Genomic DNA, 19,672 nt, shown 5'->3' with positions numbered 1-19,672 from the left:
GAAAAGCAGAACTGGGAGACGGTGTTCTGATATGTGTATGGCCTCTAGGTCAAGATGGACTGAAAACCAACTGGACCTTCTACACTTCCAAGTTATGAGTCAAGGAATTCCATTCTGCAGAAAGTAGTTTAAGTTAGCTTTCTGCACTTGCAATCACCCCATTGATATAGAAATGTATATTAAGAGTAGGATGTTTTAAATGAGAGATCATAAAACACGGTATCAACTGTCTCTTGCAACCAAGAATCCTGGCGAATGCAAATTCTGCCTTGAGAACTGCCTTCAAAGCCTGAGAAGGAAAATTCCTTTGAAAACCCTCAATGAGATAATGCCAACAAGACACCTATCCAACACCAGGATTATAAAATATCCTCAACAAACGGAAGCTGTCATCTCCCTCCTCCTCCCCAGTGGTAGCCTATTTCATTTGTAGAGGGGAGTTTTTATATTTTAGAATAACCAAAAACCATTTGGAGCTACGTTTGGTTAATATAGATAAATCCTACTTTGGGTGAAAATCTGGTTTCCTCCCGTCATTTGTAAACTCCTTATGAAAGAGTTCACACTGTGTTCTGAGCTGGGAGAGTACTGTTTGAAAAGAAAGGCATCAGGAGTTTCCTGATCTTAGCGCCTCATTCTCCACAAATCTTTGCATGTCCACTTTTACTCACAGCTGACATACAATTATCACTCAGCAATGTGCATTTCTTCAAAAATGAGTTTTTCTTTTTTAAACTCTAGAGACACACCCCATGCATAACAACAGACAATCTAGGGCAGGGGTGGCAAAACACACTACCATTGGAGCCACAGAAGTACAAATGGCCTATCCTAACCTCCGAGATGAGGGTTAACCACTCATTATCTCCACCCTCTATTCAACTTCCCTGCTCTCTACCTAAGTCGCCTTTGCCAAAGTCAGGCTTCAAAGGTGGGGTCAGATCCATGGATCAGTACTTTCTAGACTAAGGCACTAAATTACAAGGCTTGAAGCAAGGTGAAGGATTTCAGTATCAGGTGACAGCTTCGGCTCTGCCCTCCACACTGATGCCAATGCCTGCAAATGCCCTTACCTTCAAGTGAGGAGGGACCAGGGGGGTCAAAGTCCCCAAGGAACAAGACTCGAGACTGCTCCTGTCACTGTTAACCCCAATTCGTCCACTGTAGGCCTGGCCCATCTTCAAAACCTCTATCACTAGTTTTTCGTCTTGAATCTAGGACGCTGGGGTCTCCAGGCAAGTTTCAACCTCACACTTCAGCTGTGTGGACCGCAGGGCAGAGGAGGGCGCTCACCTGACTACCTCCTGTAGGAAGAGGGTCTGAGTAAGCTACTCACTTACTCATAAGCTATTCATTCACTGGAATGCTTGGCCATAAAGGCTTGCATTGAGAGGGAAAAAAAGCTTTTACCTTTATAGCATGGTTCCTCTAAAAAGTTTAGATTAATAAGCATGGACAGGTTAGAATCTTACCTGTAGGAGCCTGTAGCCACTCGAATGCCATCAATCAATGTGAACTTTTCATGAACCTTCCCAACAATTTTAGTTCCTGACCTCGCATAGTAGATATTTCCTGTAATAGTCCGGACTGTCATCAGCTGTTGGAGGGCCGGAGTGGGAGAAAAAGAAATGAATGATCCAGTGAGCAAATGATTCAGATAAGAGGGCTTAGTTTACAAGCCCTCTTAGTTTACCAAACAGACAAACTTATCGGCAGATGAGTGGCTCATGGTCACCATTCCGTGTAACAATGCACCTGGTACAGATGATTCTCGGGACTCAAAGAATGCTGCTTCAACATTTTCTCCATCTTCTCACATGCCCTTTTCCTACTTTTTTTCTTTTTTGAGGAAGATTAACCCTGAGCTAACATCTGCTGCCAATCCTCCTCTTTTTGCTGAGGAAGACTGGCCCTGAGCTAACAACCATGCGCATCTTCCTCTACTTTATATGTGGGACACCTACCACAGCATGGCTTGCCAAGCGGTGCCCTGTCTGCACCCGGGATCTGAACCAACAAACCCCAGGCCTCCAAAGCATAAGGTGCCCACTTAACCGCTGCACCACCGGGCCAGCTCCTCTTACATTTATTTTTGAGACCCTTGGTTCATGTGCGCCCATGCTCTAAGACTGACTTTTTGGGGGGATACTAAACAACAAAATCTAAGAAATGATTTTGAAACAAAATGTGGCAATGAAATCATCAAAGGAAACACTAGTAATGACATTTTTACAAAGGCTTAAAGAAGCGGTTAATATGTCTCCTTCTCTTTTGTTTAATAGGGCCAGCCCTATCATTATTTCAAAATAAAAACATGGCAAGACATAATATCACTTCTGTGGTATTCTTACCAAAATGCATAAACTGAATTTAACTGTGAGGAAACATCAAATCCCAATTCTACAGAAAACTGGGTAACAGTCTTCAACAGCATCAAGACTCTAAAAGACAGAGAAAGATAGAGGCACAGGTCCTGATGAGAGGAAGCTAAGGAGACATGACAACTAGAGGGTGTGGTCCTGCATTGGGTCCTGGACAAGAAAAAGGGCATTTGTGGAATGATTAGCAAAGTTTATAAGGTCTGTTGAATACATAATAGTATTATATCAAGTTTATTTCCTGATTTTGAAATTTGTACTGAGGTTTGTAAGATGTTAAATTTGGAGAATTTGGGCAAAGAGTATTCAGAAATTTCTGACACTATTTTTTAACTCCTTTGTAAATCTTAAATTATTCAACATGAAAATTGAAAATCAAAAACAAACTAGGAACTTCCATAAAGGTACATACATATGGGAGGGGGAGGGCTTCCTGGAGGAGGGAATGATTCCTGAGCTTCAAAGGATCAACACATAACAAGCATAAAAACACCACCATGGGGGCTGGGCCCGTGGCCGAGTGGTTAAGTTCGCGCGCTCCGCTGCAGGCGGCCCAGTGTTTCATTGGTTCGAATCCTGGGCACGGACATGGCACTGCTCATCAAGCCATGCTGAGGCAGCGTCCCACATGCCACAACTAGAAGGACCCACAATGAAGAATATACAACTATGTACCGGGGGGCTTTGGGGAGAAAAAGGAAAAAATAATAAAAAAAAAATCTTTAAAAAAAAAAAACATCACCATGGGCAGACTCAGGCGTGGTGTTGTGCGTCTTTCCCTTTGGCACTTATCTGAACGTTGTGTGGGCCTCTGGGATCGTGGCCAAAGCACTTTTCAGCATGTGCGCACAAACGTGTGAGCAAGTTCCTGCAGACAGGACACCCAACGTTCTGAACAAGCTGCAGGGCCAGGGCATGGGGGAGGAAGTTGGCCCCCCTCGGGAGGGTACAGATTCACCAGCACAGACACGTCCTGGTGAGAGAAGATGGTGCTTGCCCAGGGAGAAGTTAAGACGCTGAGGAAACCGGTGAGGCCAGAGGGACAGACCCTTCAACCCCTCCTCGAGGATTTGGACACCCATGAAGGCAGCAACCAACAGTGGCAACTGAGTCGGTGAATACTCCTGGATTTCTGCTGAGTACATGAATCAGAGCCAATGACTTGATTAAAGTTGTAGGCAAAACTACTCTGTGATTTTCCTGCTGCTGACAGGCCTCATTACAGAAAGAGCACCTTGAAATTAAACACTGACACCTTCAATTTCTTCACCTGGCTCTATACGGGCAGTCACAGACTGAATATTTGGCTAGATGATAATGTGCTTTTCCATGCCTGACTCTTGCTCTCCTCGCGTCCACCTGATCTCATCCTTTGACTGCTGGGCCACGTGGCTGGCTCGTTTCACTTGGTCTCCAGGCTCCAATCCTACCTCCATGATGAATTTGCTTTGTAGCACTAGTGACAAATTAGTAACCACCTAATTAAACCCCATCTTTCACTTCCTCTTTAGGGAAAAGAATTAACAAGAACTCTGCGAGAGAAGTTAAATAGCCAAAATTTTGCAAACCAAATTGCTTGATAATAACCAGGAGTAAGTTAATGTCCCCGATGCAGTACCCGATATCACCAGAGCCCAAAGTCTTTGTTCAGTTGGCTTACTGCTTTATTTCCAATACCTAGAACAGTGTGTGGCTCACATAGGTGATGAACTAAGTTGATGAATTTGCTTAATTTTTAAAAAAAGAACAGTGTTAATAAACATGACCATTTTTCTTGCCTCTTTCCACTAAAGAAAACAAGCTAACTAAGCTGTGTAACCTTACATTTAAATACTTAAGTTCTCACAACCAGAGGCACTTACAACTAGAATATATAACTATATACCAGGGGGCTTTGGGGAGAAGAAGAAGAAAAAAAAAAACATTGGCAATAGATGTTAGCTCAGGCACTAATCTTTAAAAAAAAAAAAAAGTGTTTAAAAAAATACTTAAGTTCAAATTACTTTCATGCGCAAAGCAAAGCATATTAAAAAGTCTACTTTTATAATAATGAGAAATGAGAAGCAGCCTGTGACAGTGATAAGAACACTGGGGCTAGAGGGAGCCCACGGATGGGAGTCAAACCCCAGCCCCACTACTTCTAGTTGGAGACACTGGGCTCTGTGTCACCACTGCCCCATCTAAGTAAAACATGGGTATAATGTTTCCTCTGACCTGCTAGGGCTGCTGTGAGGATTAACTTGTTTAACATTTGTCGAGAGCCTAGGATGCTACCAAGGACAGAGCAGGAGTCCATAACTTGGGGTCATTACGATTAGAACTGGAGCCTAACAGAGCCACTGTGAGAGCCGTGGCTTCCAAGGCAGCCTCTGCCGTCACCAGTCGAGCTCCTTTTCAGGAGGCAGCACGACGTGGGGGAGAGGCAGAGGTTTGAATCCTGATTTCTGTCGTTTCTTTCCTGTGAGACTTCAGGCAAATTACTTTGCTCAGGGCCTCAGTCCCCTCTCTTGTAAGTGCAGATACCACCATCTACCGCCATGCAGACTTGTCACGTGTGTTGACTGTCCTGAAACCAGAAATAATGTAACACAAACCTTTTCCTGTTCAGGATGAACTTTCAGATCCATGCACATATCCAAAAACTGAGAGAGCAGGGCCTGGTCCAGAAGGATGTATACAGCCACTCCTTGTTTCCGACATATTTCCTGCAGGTCTCTGAAGATGTCGATGTCGGTGAAAACATCCATCACCACAGCAATCACCTGCAGGGTGAGGCAGAGGGAAGCGCAAGCTGTCAGCTCACAAGAACCCCACCTTACAGCTCACCATCCGACTCTGGACCCCATCTCAGAGCTGGGATAGGATCCCAGCCTACGATATCCTTCCTTCTCCTTCTGCAGGATCAGTTTCCCCCCCGGCACACACAGACTCCTCTCTGTCTCCAAAGACGCTCAGGCCACTGAATCGTATACATCTTGACTTGGCCCGACTAACCCTCCAACCGCCTCTCAGCCACTCACCTCCACGCTGACATATTTCTCATAAATACAGATTAACCCACTGCCCTGCAGTCCTATGAACCTGTCCCACTCAACTTCTCTTCCTTTACCAAAACTCCCGTCTTACAGGCTCAGCTCAGACCAGCAAGCTGTCTAGGTTCTATGCCTAACACACTGTCATGTCAGCACGTTGCTTCCCCATCAGCTTCAGTTTTCTATGTCTGTGAAACAATAAAACCTTAGCTTCTCTCTGAGGCCCCTTCTAGGTGTAACATTTTCCAAGTCTGTGATATTGATTATTGCCTGATTTTGGATCATAATCTCTGATATTTTTATTACAATCTAGAAAGGCCCACCCCATCCACCATCAACTCATGACTTGAAACTGATCAGCCCAGGCCAGCAGATTCCCCGTCTTCTGCCTCTAACGCTGCAAACCACATTTCCACGTTCTACTCTCTCTGCTAGTGAGGGTCTAACCAATCGGCTTCCTCAGCACCAGCCTCCCCTCTATAAAAGGTGGTCTCAGTAACCCTTTGGTATTTGTCCACAGTGCAGGGCCTTGTAAGAACATGGAAATATGTCCTAAGGATTCTGCCCTGATGCTTGGACCTGTCCTTCCTTCTCCCCACCCACGTGGCTCCATCGCACCTCCTGATCCATTCTCTACACGGCATTAGACTACGTTAACAGCTGCCTCAGCCATGTGGCCTTGGGCAAATTACAGTGGTTTCGAATCTGTTTCCTTAGCTGCAAAATAGGTTTGCAATGAGAACTAAAGGACTGTTACAAAAGACCCCTTAAGTATCTGTTCACTGATTCACTTTTCCAGCCCAGACTCTGAGCCATCCAGACAGTTCAACACAGGGAGACACCTGCCTGCTCCCAGCTTTCCTTGCTGAAGAGAGACCGCTCTAGCTGCAAAGCCTCTCCTCACTCCTCGGCGGATTTAAAATCGTGGTCCTCAGCCAACTCCTGGCAGGGCTGTGGGGGTGTCAAAGCATCTAGGCTTAGAAGCCAGTTGCTGCAAACCGAGTGAGGGCCAGGGGTGTGCGCTAAGGGAAGTGCTGCTGCAGCCAAGGTGGGAGCCCTCCTGCAGTCTGGAGCTCCCCCGACCTCAGCAGAAACACGCGTCTCTTACAGTCACAGTAACTTCTTCTGAATGTTCAGGTAATTTACTTATAGGTCTCACCTCTTCTTCGGGAACATGGGGCCTTGAACGGGAACGATTCATCGCTGTGGCCCCAGAGGACTCAGGACCATACCTGACAGTCACCACCCCTTAAGCATGTGGGGGTTGAAGAAGAAATGCAGAGACTAGGAGGCGATTTTGCTGTCTTTCTCCAACACCCCGAGTCCCACCTCCCAGGATGAGGGACCTTGAAACACCAGCTCCTGGGAAGTCATTGCGGTGAGCGAGTCTGGAAAGACCAATTTCTCTCTCTGGCTGCCTTCCCCCTCCCCTCCCCAATGTTGACGAAGCCCCAGCTGTGAGCTATTCTTGGTAAAGGGTATGACTAAATCCACCAGACATAGTGATTTAAAGAACAACAAAAGTACTCTGAATTAGTGGAATCTTCAGAAGTTTATATCCTCCAATGCGTTTTTACACGTCCTACTTTGAATTGTATCTATCCCATTCATTCAGGTCATGTAACATAGTGGTTAAAAGGCAGACAGGCCTGAGCACAGACCCCAGCTATGGCTTACTAGCTGTGTGACCCTTGGCAAGTTGCTTAATCTCTCTGAGCCTCAGTTTGCCCCTCTGGAAGACATGGATCTACATCAAAGGGCTGTTTCAAGCATTAAATGAGACAGAATGTGGAAAGGGTTTAGCTCAGGTATGAAAAAGGGGTTCAGTTATACAGCCAGCACTTCTTCAGTCCACTGTGTACCGAATCCTGAACAAGGCAGAAAGATGGCTATAAAGAATTTACGTAAACCTGACTTATCCACAGAGAAAGGACATGGGATGCAGGGAAGCAATAGATATGTAAGAGACAATTAAATCAGGGGAACACGGAGGGGAGGAGTGAGGAAGACGGTAAAGCTCCTCCCTTGCAGTGGTAGACACACCACAGGTACTTAAATGTTTACCAAAGAAGAGCAGAGGATTGCCAGAGGTGACAGCATTTGAGCTGAATCACAAGTAAGGACAAGATCTGGACAGGGGAGGAGAGACGGGGAGGGCATTCAGGCAGGAAGCCACCTGATGACAGAGGAAGAGGTAGGAAATGATGGGGTATGCACCAGTTTGGCTGAAACATGGAACACGCATGAAAGCAAACAACAGGACCTGACTGGGAGACGGGTGAAGGAGCAAGACAATAGGAGGCCTGGAATGCCAACCAAGGAAGCAGTGTCATACAGGCAACGGGGGAGGAGGTTTAAGGAGAGCAATGAGTTCAAAGTGTTGAACCCAGCAGGGCAGATGCTGATGCGGCCCCACCTCCTCCACAAGCCCACACACCCAAGTGCCTGCGACACAGCAGCACTTAGACACTTTTTAGGTTCAGCAAACATTTAGAAGGACTAAAGACCAAAGGAAGAAAAATCAGTGAGAGAGGTTTTAACAACAGGCCAAGCGGGAAGCAACAAGGGTTGCAGAGAAGGGAAGGGGGCCTGTGGGAGAGCCAAGTAATGGACTGCCAAGTAATGCTACCACTGCAAGCAAGAGGCTGGGGGAGGAAAGAAAGGGGGGTGGGAAGAGGTAGAGGCAGGTTCAGGTCCACACAAACAGGAAAAGAAACAAGCTTGAGAGAGAGACCTCGAAACTGACTGTGAAGCGGCAGTGAAACCTTCACAAAGGGGTTCTGCACACACAGGTGTAAGAATGCGAGTAGCGTGCACAGGAGAAGCCAGAGGAAGAGAAATCTAGGGTCGACCTCTGTCCTCAAGAAACCCAGTCCAAAGAGAGAGAGAGGAGACAGCAGGGGTAACACTGTGTATGAGGCCCATGGATGTGCACTGGGACAGAGACCAGAGAACCACCAGCTGGCCGGGTTAGAGAGGGCTGGAGGGTTGCTGGGGTGGGGACCCAGGAGCAGGGCCCACAGCATAAGGCGCCCGCCAAACTGAATTTTGATGCAGCGCTTAACAAAACAACTGTACAAACAACATCCTTCTTAGGTAGTGAGTAAGCACTGAATTTGCTATTGGTTTCATTGTTTAGTTTTAAAGACTTAACCTGTCATGTGTGCGTTGAAATAATCTGGATTTGATCCCTGGTCCCTAGCAGCCACGGGGTGTTTACAGGGTCAATGGAGGAGTTTTGTTCCTGACTCCCCTGTACCCACAGCCCCTCCTCTCTTCCTAGAGCAGGACTCATGAAAGACTTCTGCAGGAGGAACAGCCCTATGCATGGAAGCAATCAGCAGAAAGGCCTGCCTTCCTTCAAGACCCCAGCCCCACTCCCCTAAACTCTCCCTCCTCAGCCCCCTTCTCCCCCATGCAACCAAGCCCTGCAGAGTTGGACTGAGCCAGGGGTTTTTCAATCTCTGAAGGGACAGTCTCTTCACTGAGCTGAGCAATGGCCTGGACTCATTCACTAGCCAGCCAAGTGTCTGCCTGCCAAGGCCAGACACATCTCCTAGATGCTGGTGTTCACGCTGCAGGCTGCTGGGCCCTACAAGTACACCTGGACTTGAAAGATGGTGCAGAAACTGGTCATTGCTCCCACTCCCTGAGGCACAATGTTGGGCGGACAAAGGAGAAACACATCAGAAGGCAGGCATCCCATGCCCATCAAGTGCCCATGTGCTTACTGTGGACACTGCCTTCTCCCGGCCCATTCTGCATAGAGCCTGCCCACTCTCTTAGGGCAAGAGAGCTCTGCAAGTGGTGGCTCCTGAGAGTCTAGTCTAGGGTCAGTGCCCATCTGCAACTCAGTGAAAATCGGTCACAACATGATACCTAAGGAGGAAACATCCATCTGTCAGAAGCCTGGATGGCTGATCTGCTGCCAGGTGCCCCACACTGTTCCTGTGCTTCTCCAGCCACATCCGGAGCAGCCACACCTGTGTCAGGGCCATGTCTGTCACCACTGCAGGTGACAAAACCCCAAGCCTTACCCCCTCAGTCACTCCAACTGTCCCTTGCTGATTTATACTAAGGGACTCAGTGATCCACAGAGGAACAGAGTAGTGATCACACTGCGGGCATCCTCAGTCTTTGGGGAAAGGCACAGACCCTGTTTTCATTACTTTTCACATAGAACTGGAATCTCCACTTGCCTTCTTGCACAAAAGTTCTAAAGGGATAGCTAGAGATTTCAAAACCCCATTAATTCTTACCCCCAATTTACAAATAAGAAAACTAAAGCTTCTTTGGAGAAGTTAGGTAACTTGTTCAAAGTGACAGACTTAAGCAAATGCAAGGGCTGGAATTTCAACCCAGGTCTGGGCGAACCCAGGGCTACCTATTTTAAAAGCGTTAGACTAAATGTTATTCCAAACAAGCCTAACGTTCAGTCTTCAAATGACTGAGAGCTTGGAGTAAATCCTGAAAGGATCAGTAGAGTATTCCACAAAGTACATGGGACCAAACCCACCTCAGAGGATGATTCCTAGTAACACAAAGCAATTCACAGAACAAACATTAAGGAAACCTGGAATGCCCTGGGACACCAGGCACCTTCTCTCTGCAGGTATTGCTGACTAATCCAGAATGGACAGAATCAGGAAACCTTGGGAAGCACAGATGTTACATCTGTCCAACATGGCAGCCACGAGCCACAAGTGGCAGCGAATACTTGAAATACGGCTGGTGTGATAGAGGAACTGAATTTTTCACTGTATTCCACTCTAACAGGATGTAACATTAGACCTGGACTTGGACCTGGCTCCTCCACTTTCAAGCACCAGACCCTCAAGCAAGATACTTAAGTTCTGTTGGCTTCTGTAATTTACAAATACTACCCATCTTGTATACCCATCTTGCTTGGGGGTCCAGTCAAGAGAGAATCCATGTAAACACTTGACAGTTTCTGGAAAGCCCTAGACAGCTCTAGAAAGCCCTCATATGGCAGCTAGTCATCTTCTTAGTCCCAGTTCTGCCACTATCTCTGGGCAAGTCATTCTACCTGAGCCCAGTGTCCTCAAACAAGGCTCCTTCTAGCTCTGAAATCTGATTCATGCACCCTCAGTGGGCTGCTCTGGGTCCTCAGCAGGCACATGAACAGCCTCAAGGGGCCACTCAGGGCCAGTCATTCCAGTTCTCATTCCTGCTTTTCCTCTGCTTGAAGCAGGAAGCTCATGTCAACCACCCCTTCCCACTGCACCTGTTTCTCTCCCTTCCCACCCAGTCATAAAGCAAGGACATGTGTGCAACACGCTTGCAATTCTACCAAAGGTGTGCACACATTCAAAGATGCGTCAACCTGTCCAGCGGCCAACAACGGGCTGTTTGCTGAATTCCTCCTGCTGACCACACAACACCCACACTCGACTCCCTTCAGTTCTTCTGGGCTCTTGCCACTTCTTCTGGAGATCCTCTTGCTAAAAAAAGCAAAAGATATATTTCCTCCCCAGTTATTACATGTTTTAACAGAACAGATATTATCTCCTTGGAATTTCTTTAAAAGTCTTTAAATAACTATCTTGATATCATCTTCAGGGTTTAAAAACAAAAAGTGTAAATTTCCACAGCAAAACCTAAATTTATTTGTGCATGTTGTATTCTCCAAGTTTCACAGGCTGTTATAAAATTAACAATTTAAGTATCAGACTAAAGTGCTGGTGGAGCCGCAGTCTGCAGACAGTGGCACGATGCCTGTCTGAGGAAGGCAGGGGTCAGGGAGCCACAGCGGTACAGGGACTGACCACACACAGCTGCATTTCCTCTGCACTGTTCCAGCATGAAGTACATGGGCGGGCTGGGCTTTTAGAAAGGGAGGGAAAAGCATCAAGAGGTTTTTGTGGGGGCTAGGGGTTATCATTCTGAGTTATTTTTATTTTATAATTATGTAAAACATTTGCCTGGCTCCAAAATCCAATCTACAAAGCAAGGTACATTCAGAGACACCTAGCTTCCATCCTTGTCCCTTCCCTCCTTTTTTCTTCTTTCCCTTCCTCCCTGCCCATTAAGATAATAATTTCAGTTAGTTTCTGGTTTATTCTTCCATTTTTTTAAATATAAATAAGTACATATAAACATACTTGTTCAATACAAACAAGTATGTGTACTATGTATATAGGTATGTGTCTGTGTATATACATTTGCAGCCCCCCGTAGATGAAAGGCAGCATATGACACACACCACTCTAGACAAGTACTGTCCAACAGAACCTTCTGAGATGATGGAGATGTTGTCTATCTGTGCTGTCCTACGTGGGAGACACTCTCCACAAGCAGCGAGCGAATACTTGAAACATGACTAGTGTGACAGAGGAACTGAATTTTTCACCGTATTCCATTTTAAGTCACATGAATTTGAATGGCCACATGTGGTGATGGCTACCACACTGGTCAATGCAGGTCTAGACACTTCGTAACAGAAGGCAGAGCTAGTCCTCACCCCTCTCAGAGCTGCAGGATGCTCCACTGTGTGGCAGGTCAGTTTACTCACCAATCCTCGACTGAAGGCTGGCTGAGCTCCCTCCAGTCTTCCGCTATTATAATTAGTGCCACAGCAAACAGCCCAGTGCAATGCCCATTCATATTTTCACCAGTGCATCTTTGGAGGAGATACACAGACATGGAATTGCTAGGTCAATGAGTAAATACAACCGAAATTTTGCTGAATGTTGCCAAATTCCTATCCATAGGTTCTATCACCTATCAATTCCATCAGGATTTTTTAAAAGCCACTACTTTTTCCTGAGAGAATTTATCCTATATCCGTAAATGAACCAGAGAACAATCCTGCAGTTTCTCTACTGTCTGATGGATGCTAGGTGAAAAGAATAAAGAAATGAAATGGTAGACAGAAAATGGAATGGTGGGTGCCGGGGTGGGGAGGAAAAGAGAATGGAGAGTTAGAGTTTAAGGGGTACAGAGTTTCAGATTGGGAAGAAGGAAATATTCTGGAGATGGATGGTGGTGATGGTTGCAGAATGTCAATGTACTTAATGCCTCTGAATGCACACTTAAAAACAGTTACAGTGGTAAATTTTGTTGTGTATATTTTACCATAATTTTTTTAAAAAAGGAAATGAAATGGCTAATGACTCTAAAATCCTTAACCTGACACATAAAATCAAAAGGAAGGGATAAAAAGCAGCCACATTTAGTCTGGTATGAAACATCCTAAAATGATACATCAGTTAGACTTTTCTAGGCCTGTGGTTCTCAAACAGGGGCAATTTTGCCTCCCAGAGGGACATTTGGTAATGTCTGGAGACTTCTGTTTTAATTGTGGCAAAATATAAAATACATAACATAAATTTGCCATCTTAATCATTTTAAAGTGTACAATTCAGCCGCATTAATTACATTTACAATGTGTGCGACCATCACCCCGTTTCCACAACTTTTTCATCACCACAAACAGAAACTCTGTAACCAGGGGCTGGCCCCATGGCCGAGTGGTTAAGTTCACGTGCTCCGCTGCAGGTGGCCCAGTGTTTTGTTGGTTCGAATCCTGGGCGCGGACATGGCACCACTCATCAAGCCATGCTGAGGCGGTATCCCACATGCCACAACTAGAAGGATCCACAATGAAGAATACACAACTATGTACTCCAGGGCTTTAGGGAGAAAAAGGAAAAAAAATAAAATCTTTAAAAAAAAAAAAAGAAACTCGGTAACCATTAAGCAATAACTCCCCATTCCCCCGGGAGACATTTTTGCATGTCATGCCTATTTGCAAGGGGGCAGGTGCTTCTGGCATCCAGTGGAGGGAGGCGAGGGATACTACTCAGCATCCTATAACGCACAGGACAGCCCCCAGGACAAAGAATGCCAATAGTGGCGAGGCTGAGAAAGCCTGCCCTGGGTTGATATGGGCATCCATCCAGAACAGGAACTGATCCCACTGCACAGGTTTTACTCTAACTCACAGGAGAGTCTAGCAAGATCAGGAGGGCCTTAATTCGGATACATCCACAGGCACACCAGGGGCCTTTGACAAATTGCTCAGCGGCTACTCCCCCTGGCAGGACTCTTTGTCAATGCAGTCATCGCTTCTGCTAACGTTCAGGTTATCAAATGGATGCCCAAGGATAAGGTCACAGCAAAAGTGCCTCTTCAGAACAAAAGCACAAAGGAAACAGGCAGCTGGTAAGATCGAGGGCTCTGAGGAGTGCGGAACCTGCTGGTAGGATGACTTTGCCCATGAACTCCCATTCAGAAACCAGGAACAGCCCAACAGCCACAGCAGAAGCACACTGCCAAATGAAGGCACGCTGCGCTTCCAGGCAAGGCCTCCACTCCCACCTGACTTGTGGGGGCCACGGCCCAGCCAAACACTGATTCACATGGCAACCGAGACAAAGAACCGAATGATTCATCAACAAATACAGTAGTATATGGATAGATTCTGCAGTAGGCGTGGAAAGGAAAAATCCTGTATGGTTTAAAATTACCCTGAAAATTCCTTCGGAAGCAAACATCTGAGCTCTCAAAACGTCCAAAGCGGCAGTGTTTCCTCCCACTTTACGAAGCTTAACCGAGCACTAGGTCAGCAGTCAGCATACATTCAGAAGCCATGCCGTACATGAATCGTGTGCTTTTTAAACGCTGTACCTCCCTCAACGGGGCAGAATGCCCACACTTTGAAAGGCGCACAGAAACTGAGCCCAGGGAGGCAGTGGCAGAGTCACAGCCCGTCACACCTACTCTGGGACAAGTACTTGCTGAGGGAAAGGCAGGCAGAATCATCCAAACTATTTCAGTACCTTCCTTCGGACCTCTCCCCTCCCCCAAAACTCACATAGCCGAACAATCAAAGGTGCACACGGTAGGTCTCCACAGTATCTAATGAACACCTGTTCCCTACAAGGGGCCCTTCAAGGCTTAACAGCTCAACGAAGCAGCATGAGTCCCAGGTGAGGGTGAAACCTATCTCAGAACCACCCGTTCAGACTGCAAGGCCAGGATTAGACACCACCATTTACCCAGTGACCTTGGTTTCTTGTGCCCGTACCCTAACCACTCCAGTCTTCTTCCTGCAAAGGGTAGATATAGTACTGTCACTGTCATTTTCCCATTTATAGGATATGTAATGTGGGAATAAAAAGTCCAAATCTTCAGAAAACATTAAAAGTCTTCAGCCTGCTGGAAACTACCAAAGTACCAACTCTTCATGGCAGGCCGGCCACGTGGAACAGTCATTAAGTGTGTGATCTTGGGCACGTTACTTAACCTCTCTGTGCCTGGTCTCTTCTTAACTGTGGCCCCCACCTAGGGCTGGGAGGGTTAAATGAGATCATCCAGGTAAAGCGCTTAGCATAGAAACGGACCCCTTGAAAGTGCTCAAACATATCATCAAGTGCTTTCGCCATGAGAATGCAGACGCAGAAGGGCTTCCCATCTTGTCCTCAAACAGCCTGAGACCTGCACCGTCACGGTCCTGTCTCAGGTACTGGACTTCAAAGGGAGTGGCCAGAGTGCTGCAGCCACTCTTGTGTACAAAACACACACCTCTAACTGGAGCAGCAGCACTTGACCAGCCACCAGATTAGCTCTCTATTACCTGTCTCCTCCACAAGCCTGTCCACCCGAGGATGGAGACGGCTCCTTATCTCCACATGGCACAAGGCAGAGCGGGGTGGCTGGCAGTGGTTAAGAGATGCTGTGCCTCACTTTGAGTCCTGGCTCCATCATTCCTTCTCTATGCCTCAGTTCCATCACCTCCAAAATAGAGATAACAACTGCACCTGCCTCGAGATGACCTGGAACGGTGCCTGGCAGAGAAAGCATTACTATGGTTTTTGTTTTTTTAAATAAAAGAGCTGGTCTCTGAGACCTCAAGTTTAGCCCGTCTCAAATTCAACTCATCTCCCCACCCCTACCCTCACCCTATTCTCCCTCCTGTATTCGAATTGGGTAGCACTGCTGCCCACCCAAACTAAAATATCCCAATCCTCCTCAGCTCTTCCTATACCTTCTCCTCCTTGGCCTTGCCTATTCTCCTCCTCCCCTCCCCTCCCACTACCCTTCCAGGCCATCTAGTGACCAAGGCCTGTCAATTCTACCCAAAACCTTTACCCTGCCCAACCCCTCGGCACTGCCTTAGCACACACCCTCTTCTCGGACGTGGATCCCCGTGGCCTCCTCCCTACAACCATCCCAGACATCAGTTTCACCCCTCTCTAACCCATCCTCCTTCATGCTCCCACCAGAATTACTGCTCAGGAACACCAATCTGATCGTGTTCCTCTCCTCCCTCTAAACCTTCAATGACTCCCCACTGCTCCTTCAAGTTGTGTGCAAAGCCTTCGACGGTCTGGCCCCAGTCTCCCCCTTCAGCCTCCTCTCCTACCACTAACCCTTACACACGCTCTGCTCCAGCTGTGAGGAACTTGGCTGCCTCCAAACATGCCAGGTCCTTTCACACTTCTGGGCAGGTCCCTGTCCTCTGCCCCGGCAAGGCCCACCCATCCCATCCTCCTGGACTCAACTCTCAGGTCACCATCACTCCTGAGGTTTTCTTTCTTCAGCCTCTCCCCACTGCCTGTAGCAACCTCCTCACCACTTCCCACTGGCAGCCTGTCAACTCTGAAGCGCAGGTAAGAATCATGCCCTTCACCTGTGGCCCCAGCCCCCAGCACAGAGTCTTGATACACAGTAGACACTGAATAAGCACACGATTTGGCATATGGCAGAGATGCTGAAAATCCTCATCAGATTTAAAGGTAACGTGCCTCTTTTCTCAGTTAAAATCACCCAGGTTCCAAATACAGAATCTTGAAGGTACGAGTGTGTAACCGGGCTAGGACACAGAAGAGGGCAGGAGGTTCCACCCAGGAATCAGTATTACCAAATGCCCACAGGGCAAAGGAAGTCTGAGCGCCAGCGTGGAGCCCGTTCTAAGGCCAGCACGAGTTTACGGATAGTTTTCCCTCTGGCCTTAGCTCCAGTGCCCCTTCACTACCAGTAAGAACTGGAGCTGAGCAAGAGGACAGGGCAATCCCTCCCTCTCTTTCATGGAGCCCCTTTCACTACTTTTCTCAAGTTCCAAGTGCCCAAGTTCTCCTGGAGGTGAGTTTTGGGAATGCACACCTACCCCACAATTGTGCCTTTTTCTATTTTTGTAATCTCCTCACTGAACCCACAAGTGTCTGCTGCATCAAAAGGACCCTGGGCACACCCAAAGCACTGGAGGGCTGATACCAGCCTAGCTGGAGCCCACATCTACACTCCCACAGGCAAGGCACTAGCCCACTGTATCCCCTACCCACTGCCATCCCACCATCAGGCAAAGAACAACCAGCATCAGGAACGCTGGACTTGATGCACAGATACTGTAACCCACAGTCAGCCACACTCACGTACCTCAACCAAGTTTTACCATGGCCTGGGGTTCACCTGCCATGTCCCTGGCACAGGCAGCCAGCCAGGAAGCTGGGCAGTGCCAGTCAGCAAGCAAGGTGGTAGCTGACCACAGCTCTGGACTAAGGTGTCTGCCGCCCCACCCTACCTGCCCCACCCACCTTGCCTGCTGCATTTATCTTCCCTGACCCCCAGGTCCCCAGCACTCAGCTGCAGTGCCATCCTGGCTGGCAGGGAGACAAGACTTCTCTTTGCACCCCAACACCATGTCACACTAAGAGGCCGCCAACTGCATCAAAACCCACTGTGAATACAGAGATGACCTAATGCAGGAGCATCTGCGTTTTAGGAAGCTGCTACCAACTAGAGCCGCCCCCAGCCTATGGAAAAGCAAACCCCCTGCCCCACCCATTCACAGAAGCAACAACTTCTCCTCCGGTCTGTGGCAGGAGGGAAACGGACGGCTCCCACTTTGCCACTCTCTATGTATTTGCTTTCTACAACATAAACTCGGAGATACCTAGCAAAAATAGATTCCTAATGCCCACAGTTGTATCTGAGGACAATCTTTCAAGAATTTTTTCCTAGGTAATGCATATCCTGAACGTGGGATCTAGTGTTGGCACACGGCCAGAAAAACTGGCAATCTGGTTTGGTTTTAACTGAAATTTGGAACTGGAAGTATTTCTGCTCCCCTCTCCCAAGGTATGTGAATGTTAGGAGATGGACCGCGGGCACGATTCGCATCCTTGGGGGCTGAGGCTTCTCCCAATCTCCCCTGACACAAGGAGCAGCCAGAGGAATTAGGGACCCGAGGGAATACAAGCAGAGCAGGACGAGTCGGGGCCCCAGGGACCACCCGGCTCGCGCTCCTGGCAGGCTTCAGTTCCCCATTCTTGAAGAATTCTGTCCGACTGGGGGCCGAGGCGACCCGAGGAATCGGGCCGGGCCGCTCACCTCTCGCGCGGAGCGGAGCTGCTGGCGCAGCGCGTCCTTGCAGCCATAGGGGCCGCCGGCGCCCGCGCCGCGGGGCTGAAAGTGCGCCTCGACGCGCGTGGCGCCGCGGTAGGCACCCTGGTAGAAGGCGGGCCAGCCCAGCTCCAGCAGCGGCGGCTCCAGGTCCGACTGCTCGGGGAAGTAGGTGCCCGACGAGCAGTCGTGCGACGAGCCGAAGGAGTCCTCCGCCCCCGCCGCCGCGCCCTCCTGGCCGGGCGGCTCGGCCGCGCGCAGGATGGCGCGCACCTCGTCGGGGTTCAGGAAGCGGCCCAGGCGCTCGCGTCGTAGGAAGGCCGAGAAGGCGTCGGGGCCGCCCGCCACCAGCTCCTCGAGCGCCAGGCGCCGCGCCTCGCTGTACAGCTCGGCCAGGTTGGGCGGCCCGCACGGCGACAAGCAGGCGGCCGGCAGCTCGTCCAGGACGTCGGACCGCAGAGCCATGGCGACGCTCCGACTGGACCAGGCTCGGGCGGGCGCGCGCGTGCAGCCCGCTTTATAGGCACCTTTGAATCTAACCGGCCCGCGCCCCGGCCCTCCCATTGGCTGCCGCCACAGCGGAGGCTGGACGCAGAGCACGCAGCCACGGCCCCGCCCCTTGACGTGCTATTGGCTGGCTCTCGGCCTTGCCCCGCCCCGCGCCTCCTCATTGGCTGCTGGCGGCGGCCGAGCCACGCCCGCGCTCCGGGATTGCTTCGCGGGATTTAAATTTGGTGACTGTGCTGCCTCCGACGTAGCTGTTCTTGCTCCGACTTTGCGGGGAAACGAGCTCTTCTCGGTGTGCTAGAGAGAGCCTGCCGGGCCTGAGTGTCCGTGTTGCCCGGGGCGTTGGCGCAGGCAGCGGAGCCCGCACAAAGGCCCGATAGCCCGGCCCCGCCATCCTAGCGCGCCCCCTGCCGGCCCGCCCTAAAAGGCCCCGCGCGTTCAGATTCAGGCTCCGCCAAGAGAGGCTGCCTCCTACTCCCGGGCACACTGTCCGCGCTGCTCGGGGGCTCCCAGGGCTTGGGTTTGGCCAGCCATGTCGCCTTTATCCCCTGCATTTAATCATTCATTCGTTCGTTCGTTCAAAAATACTGGTCCATCCTAATAGCCACTCCTTTGATTACAGCTTCAGGTAGCTTTCTCTTGTCTCACTTCATCTTTTTTTGCCTGGCAAAACCCTAATTCTGGTTAAACCGCACTCTCCCCCTATTTTCCACCTGCACCCGGGCAGCCACACAGGGCTGGGCAAAAGAAAACGCAACCCTGCTGAGTGGTTGTGCTTTAAATTCATCCTCTCAAGTGGGCCCTTAGGGTTGCCTGCTAGCCTACCTTTCCCTCGTTCACTCTACCTCTTCCTCTCTCCTTGCTTCGGGAAAATAGGAGCAGTCAGGCAAGAACGTCCACATGCTCCCACCACATCTACCTGCCCATCTGCATCTCTGCCCACGTCCTGGGCCTTCTGCTACTATGGATGAACTGTCCCTTCCATTTGGCCCTCGCTGCCAGCCCCTCTACTACTAACCCATATCTCTCTAGCAATTCTCTCCTCTCTCCTGGATCTTCAATTTCCCTTCTTTACTGGTTCATACAAACATGCTGAAAATATTTTTCATCTTAAAACCACCCTTTCTTGCCCCTACATTCCTCTAGAGCTTCCGCCCACTTCTCTGCTCAGTTTGATAGCATAAAACCTCAAACAAGTTGTTTATACTTGCTGTCTCCAGTTTTCCTCCCATTCTCCCTTGAACCCTGTCCAATCAATCCTATGCCTCCTCTGCTCTGCCAAAACCTCTTGTCAAGGTCATCATGAGTTCCACAGTGCTAAATCCAATAGTCTCTTTTCAGGCTTCATTTTCTTTGTGTAAATGCGAAAGCATATGTACAACTGTAAAG

The 19,672-nt window shown here is 48.9% G+C and overlaps 1 protein-coding gene across 1 annotated transcript in view; it reads right to left on the bottom strand.

The window, feature by feature from the left end:
• The window catches only part of FAM83D (family with sequence similarity 83 member D), a 20,598-nt gene extending 2,345 nt beyond the window's left edge, over positions 1-18,253 (bottom strand). Inside the window, exons 1-3 of the mRNA XM_046678129.1 lie at positions 17,765-18,253; positions 4,973-5,140; positions 1,473-1,597 (exon numbers count right to left, since the gene is read on the bottom strand). Of these exons, the coding sequence (XP_046534085.1) occupies positions 1,473-1,597; positions 4,973-5,140; positions 17,765-18,241 (770 nt within the window). The 5' untranslated portion in view covers positions 18,242-18,253. The remainder of the gene's footprint in view (positions 1-1,472; positions 1,598-4,972; positions 5,141-17,764) is intronic.
• Positions 18,254-19,672: the final 1,419 nt, after the last annotated feature.

This window comes from Equus quagga, chromosome 12, assembly GCF_021613505.1.
Source record: "Equus quagga isolate Etosha38 chromosome 12, UCLA_HA_Equagga_1.0, whole genome shotgun sequence".
NCBI lineage: Eukaryota > Metazoa > Chordata > Mammalia > Perissodactyla > Equidae > Equus > Equus quagga.
Note: the sequence above shows the minus strand (reverse complement) of the source record. Positions and strands in the feature narration are given on the sequence as shown.